The sequence below is a fragment of the Ciona robusta genome, chromosome 10 (genome assembly GCF_009617815.1).
Source record: "Ciona robusta chromosome 10, ASM961781v2".
Taxonomy (NCBI): Eukaryota; Metazoa; Chordata; class Ascidiacea; order Phlebobranchia; family Cionidae; genus Ciona; species Ciona robusta.
In genome coordinates this window covers 5,393,742-5,399,568 of record NC_143244.1, presented here as the reverse complement: position 1 = coordinate 5,399,568, position 5,827 = coordinate 5,393,742, and the positions used below count along the sequence as shown (strand labels likewise).

Sequence of the window (5,827 nt, the reverse complement as noted above, 5' to 3'; positions counted from 1 at the left end):
TTAAACGGAATTTTACTTTATTATGATTGCATGAAAGCGATAATTACAAGTTTGTATATACTGTTGCTCTTGCATACACAAAAAAAAACAATTGTTAGAAGATCTCTCTCAGAAAAATAATTATAATCAATTCGGTGTAGATCACATACAATAATATTATAAGTCTAGTTTTTCTAATGCTTGTAGTATATGCGAGTATTTCTCTTTAACAAAATCTTGAACCGCAACTGGACTTTTAGATGTTAAAGAATGATCGCAAGCAATACAAAGTAACGTATTCCAAACTACATCCTTTGCTTTTATACCAAGCTTCTCTTCTCCTGTAAAGATATGAATTAACGAATGAATGGATGCATGAATAGATTAATTAAAGAATTAATGGCACTTGTTTGTTCTCGCGAGCGCCGCAATGACAGTCGTTATAACACGGTTGCTAAACAAAATCTCGAGAAAATTGGGCATACACAATATTGTGGAGTAAGATGGGACACCTTCAGCACATATAATATCCAAATATCCTAATTGCGTTTTAAATAATTAATAACGCTCTATATATGGGAGTCGTGAAGATACGAATAAAAAGTTCTTTGAATGGCCTTTCCCAAATGGGACAAAAAATCAAAACAAAACGTGTTCCATCTTTCCCCACTATATTATATCCGATATTTTTATTATTAAAGTTAGAATATTTGGTTTTGACTTGAAATAAAGACCTCTAACGGCGGCCACGAAGCTCAATATTTCTGCGTAGTAAGAATCGTTGAATCTCCCGATAACGGACCGATTGTTTCGTACATTTGACGAAGATGATTGTGTATGGATATCCACGCCCAACTTAAACGGGTTGTTGCATTGTATCATTCCTTTGTCGCCGAAAATCTAAGAAAACATAATTTGAAATATCATTATCATTTCAGTATACTATGGTAATATAGTAATGTAGAGTAACATGTTGGTACATATTATCCAATAATATTTCCTAATTACGTTTTTTGAAATTAACAACGTCTTTTTAAAGTGGTGAGGATATGGTTACAAAATTCTGTAATTATTTTTTGTTTACCACATAACAGGACCAGAAAAAACAAAAACACGTACCATCTTACCCCAACCAAAGATTTCTTTTCTAGTGAAAAAAATGTTTATAAGTACGTCCTTATCTTTACCTATATTTCGTATAGGCTACATATACAGATCATACACAGGTAGAAAATCCACTCTCAAACACAAATCTGTAAGAATAAACCCGAAAGGGTTTTTATCCTTATACTTATAGCATATCATTCAATTATACCTCTACTCTGTTATCCTGTCCATAAAGTGCTTCCCTATTCGCATCCACGTGCGCCATGCTACCGTTTGGAAACCGCATTGTAATGAACAGTTGGTCGACGTCATCAATTTCACGAATATCGTCGAAAAAGGCATGGCCTGTGTATATATTATATATATATTAGAGTGGGGGAAGACGGGGCATCTTTAGCACATAATATCCAAATACCCTGATCGTGTTTTAAACAATTTACAACGGCCTGTAGGAGTCGTGAGATTACGGTTTAATAATTCTTTAAATGCTCATTGTTTACTACCAAATGGGATGAGAAATAGAATGAAAAGGTGTCCCATCTTTTCCCACCCTACTATATAAAAAGAGAATTAATTTTCACGGAGAATGAAACAAAGAGAGTGAAAACAGGGACTATCTCGTACCCCAGCGATGGCCTACTAGAGATATCTTTAGTGGGCCGTGCTCCAAGCTACTAAATATCATTTAATTAAACACTTACCAACAGCATAAACCTCTATGGGGTTTTGACCAACGATCCACCGTATTATATCAATGTCATGTATGCACATGTCAGTACACATTCCACCTATATGTTGTAATAGTGTGGTTACCTATAGGTGTACACTATAAATTTGGTTTGTGTGTCTTTTTAAACCAACGGCAAACTATACTTTTTAAAAATATGCCAAAAATACGTGTTTGTCTTTCGGCAAGGTAAGTTTAAATTAATTTAGCCCAATCGCCTCTAATAGGTTGTCTAAATTGTCTACCACTCAGAGAAAAAAATCACCTACAATCTTACGTGGTATAACTCGTAAGCGGACAAGAGGTGTATAAAACAGAACACCCGTGTTACAGCAACTTATGTTGCGCTGCCACGCAAGGATATAAGTTAAAATCATTTATTTAAATTTATATACACATGCCCCATTTGCAATTTACATATCCAAAACACAATTTGCGGAAAAAGTTTTTTATCCAACCTGATATTTTAAGATATTCGATCGTGTTTCTAGGATAGTCACGTGATGTGAGCTTCACTGACTTCAACCTCCCTATTTCGTCCTCTTTCCTTGAAACTGCTTCCAAGAAACCAGAGTCGTACCTGTTATATCGCAGTTTTAATGGAGTAAGATAAATATACACCCGTGTTATAAAGACTGTCGTTTTCCGGCCATGTGAGGATAAAAGCAAGTAAGATTCATTCATTCATTCATTCACGTATAATAAACGAAAATATAAACATACATATTATCAAAGACCTGTCTATTGACACCTGAACATAATATGGGACATATTTTCATTCTGCTTTCTCGTCCCGTTTGGCAGTAAACCAGAAAATAAGGACTAAGTTATCATAGTCAGGCGACTTTAAAATATTGCTGTTGTTTATCGTTAAACACGGTTAGAAATATGAATACGGTTTAGTATAGAAAATATTGAATTTAGTATAATGGTATATATCCTATCCCACCCCAACTAAGTATATATAGCCTATCATATCACAAAACGATTACCTTCTGTTAAAAGCGCAGTAAAGTTGTACTTTATGTTCTTGTGCAACCTGGTAGCAATGAACTATCGACTTAAGAGTAAGCGCCAACGGTTTTTCGCACATCACGGATTTTCCTGTTTAATTTTGGAAAATGTTTTTTTTTCAAAGCAAAGTAATTGATACGTGTGTAAAATAAAATAAACATACCTGCTTCTAATGCTGCTATAACTTGATCTTCATGAAAACAGGTAGGAGTGCATATTATAACGATGTTCACCCTGTAAAAGTTTTGCTAAAAATTTTGTCTAGAAAAAAGTTTTATAACAAAGGATATGCCTTACACACAAAAAACGCACATGCTGTACGGTAATTAATATAGGTATTTTGGTCGCTGCAAAATTGATATAGCGGGGTGGGGGAATATGGAACACCTTTTCATTCTATTTTCCCGTCCAATTAGGTAGTAAACAAAGAACATTCAAAGAATTGTAAAACCCCATACTCGCGATTCTTATAGACCGTTGTTTATTGTTTATAACACGATCAGGACATTTGGATATTGTATGCTAAAGGTGTCCCATCCCCCACCTTACTATTAGGCCTATATTGGTTTATCTTTTCCATATAATAGCCCACATAACTGTTTGTGTGATGCGACCTTTTTATTTTATTATGACATATTTGTTTAACCTGTAATAAACACTAAGTTACCGCTAACAACAAGCAGGTTAATAAGTAATGGTACAGCAAGTGCTGCAACGAGGTGTAAAATACACCTTTACGTTTTGTCTCGTCAGCATATTTATATAACAACAAAATTAACAATTCTAAATGACAACCGATTCACGAACATATATTGAAATGCAACTGTCGATATAAATATCAAGACTTTATTTTTTACCTCTTTATTATTTTGACGCAAATGTGTATACGCTATATATATAGCCTACATATTTTACTTTGGATCTTTAAGGGCGACACTTTTAAGATCATCAAGATGGAGACCTGTTGTGTTTTCCAAACCTGTGGTTTGTATATATTCATCAACCGCGTCTTTGCAGATGTCAACAATGTAGCGGATCTGCACTGTTTAAAAAAACACATTTTAGTGAATATGCGAAAAATCGTACGATTTATAATCACTTTTGCAACATTGTTGGGATTTTTTTCGTTCAAAGAAGTGTTTTAATTTGAGCATTGAGTTTTGGCCAGCATCATAGATACGCACTATACTTTAGCTCGGATTTCTGCCGCGTGATAACCTTGAAGTATATAGTTCTCACTTATTATTGACCGTTGCTAGTTAAACGAAATGTCTCTTTCGTAACTTCAGCCAGCAAAGTTTACACGTCATTTACACGTGACTTATAACGTATGAATGTAACTTGATCTTTCCTCGAGTAGCTGGAAAACGACAGTCGTTGCAGCACGGGTGTTCTGTTTTATACAACAGCACTAACCTTTAGGTATCTTGATCAGATTAGCAGCGTGAACCTTACCGATTCGTCCAATACCAACAACAACAGCAACGATCTCAGAAATTCCCATGTTAAAACGCTTCACTAAACAACCACAGTAAATATTTCACAATCGTTAAATCATATGTACCGTCTTGTCTCTATAATAGACTGCTTATACATTAGTTCTTGGGCACTATATTACCGCATCTTTCAAGTAAGCCTATAATATTGCTCACAGAATGTGCTTAAAATTATGCTATACAGCAGCAGTTGTTCTATTTTACCCGTCTTAGCTTAATCATTGACTTTAAACTGTATGCTTTTACTACAATCCAGAGAGTATGTCTACGGTTGAACTTTATAAACTGTATCTTGATTTAGGCTGTGGTGTAGTTATACCATGTTACATAGTTATATCAGCAGCCTGGCCGTGATTTTCTTTAAGTACTTCCTGAATAGACTGTTTGCAGCGCTGAAATTTCTTACAACTATTATCACTTTCATCTTACACATGTACAGTTACTACAGTAGCTTATATTGAATGCTTTAATGGCGTTTACACGAACGTGCGTGTAGTGCATGCAACCAGTTTCATTCAACCGTGACTTAACAATAAGTGTGTACGCAACATGTTGTAAGAACTCATCGAATCATGCCTTCTCAAAAATCCTAGAGAACCTAGCCTTAAGTCTAGGGCCTAGGGCGTTCTAAATGCATTGGCTCTCCAACAACGAACCGTATACGGTATACAAATCAACAAGCACTATACCAAACGATCATAAAATTTTAACACAATATAATAATATTGTCATACATAAAAAATAAATCCTTTCCGAAAAATAATCACCTACAAAGTATCATACATGGTAACTCGTAAGCTGGCAGGAGATGTGTGAAGAGCCGTGTATTAACGACTGTCGCTTTCCGGCCACGCGAGGATAAAGTAAAAAGTTACATTCATTGTTTGTGCCCTCAGTGCAAACAATCTCGCTATAAAAGATAAAATCCGAGAACACCTAGCGTCAAATTTTGTATAAAATCGCAACCGCTTGTTCGAGCTAGAGATCTACATCGTGAATTTATGACGTAATGCGGTCCACACTTCAGACGTTTTCATTTTGAAGATTTATTTTAGTGTGGAGGCGGTCGAGAGGGCGTAGAATTGCTGTAACTAATTTGAAAGCAAGGCGTATGTAAGAATTAGTTGTAGGTCAAACGTGGAACTTTAAGAGTCAAGTTTCACGTGTTTTGTTGGTAAAACTTTAGTTTAATTTTCTTATAAATTGTTGTCGTTTTTCTTTCAATGCATTTCTGTAGGTGGTCTATGATGTTATAAGCCCTATAGTAAATTCATGTTTTACACATAAAAACAGTTTGCAGATTACTAGACTAAATTATTTTGTTTTATATGAAAGCAATATGTATATATTATGTATATATAAGTAAGTTTGACCATCAGAGTAACATATAATAATCTCTGTTTAAATTAATATATTTCATGTATTTTTTATACTTTGCAGTTAGAGTACAATATATATGTAGATAAGTTTTAAACTGTTCTTAACAAAATTGTTTTCATTTTTC

At 34.5% G+C, this 5,827-nt stretch overlaps 1 protein-coding gene across 1 annotated transcript; it reads right to left on the bottom strand.

The window, feature by feature from the left end:
* On the bottom strand, window positions 1-5,049 carry LOC149729897 (uncharacterized). The gene is made up of 9 exons (XM_089886571.1): window positions 4,244-5,049; window positions 3,743-3,869; window positions 2,991-3,061; window positions 2,806-2,917; window positions 2,272-2,393; window positions 1,788-1,874; window positions 1,295-1,431; window positions 714-879; window positions 1-320 (listed from the first exon to the last, which is right to left on the bottom strand). The coding sequence occupies exons 1-9, from the start codon at window positions 4,329-4,331 to the stop codon at window positions 157-159; spliced, it is 1,074 nt and encodes a 357-aa protein (XP_089742697.1). The 5' UTR covers window positions 4,332-5,049; the 3' UTR covers window positions 1-156.
* Between the last annotated feature and the right edge of the window lie 778 nt (window positions 5,050-5,827).

Coding starts and splice junctions, on each gene's coding strand:
- LOC149729897 (XM_089886571.1), bottom strand. CDS start 4,331: ATGGGAATTTCTGAGATCGTTGCTGTTGTTGTTGGTATTGGACGAATC. Junction 3,870..4,243: donor TCTGATCAAGATACCTAAAG/GTTAGTGCTGTT, acceptor TTTTTTAAACAG/TGCAGATCCGCTACATTGTT. Junction 321..713: donor CTTCGTGGCCGCCGTTAGAG/GTCTTTATTTCA, acceptor ATATCTTTACAG/GAGAAGAGAAGCTTGGTATA.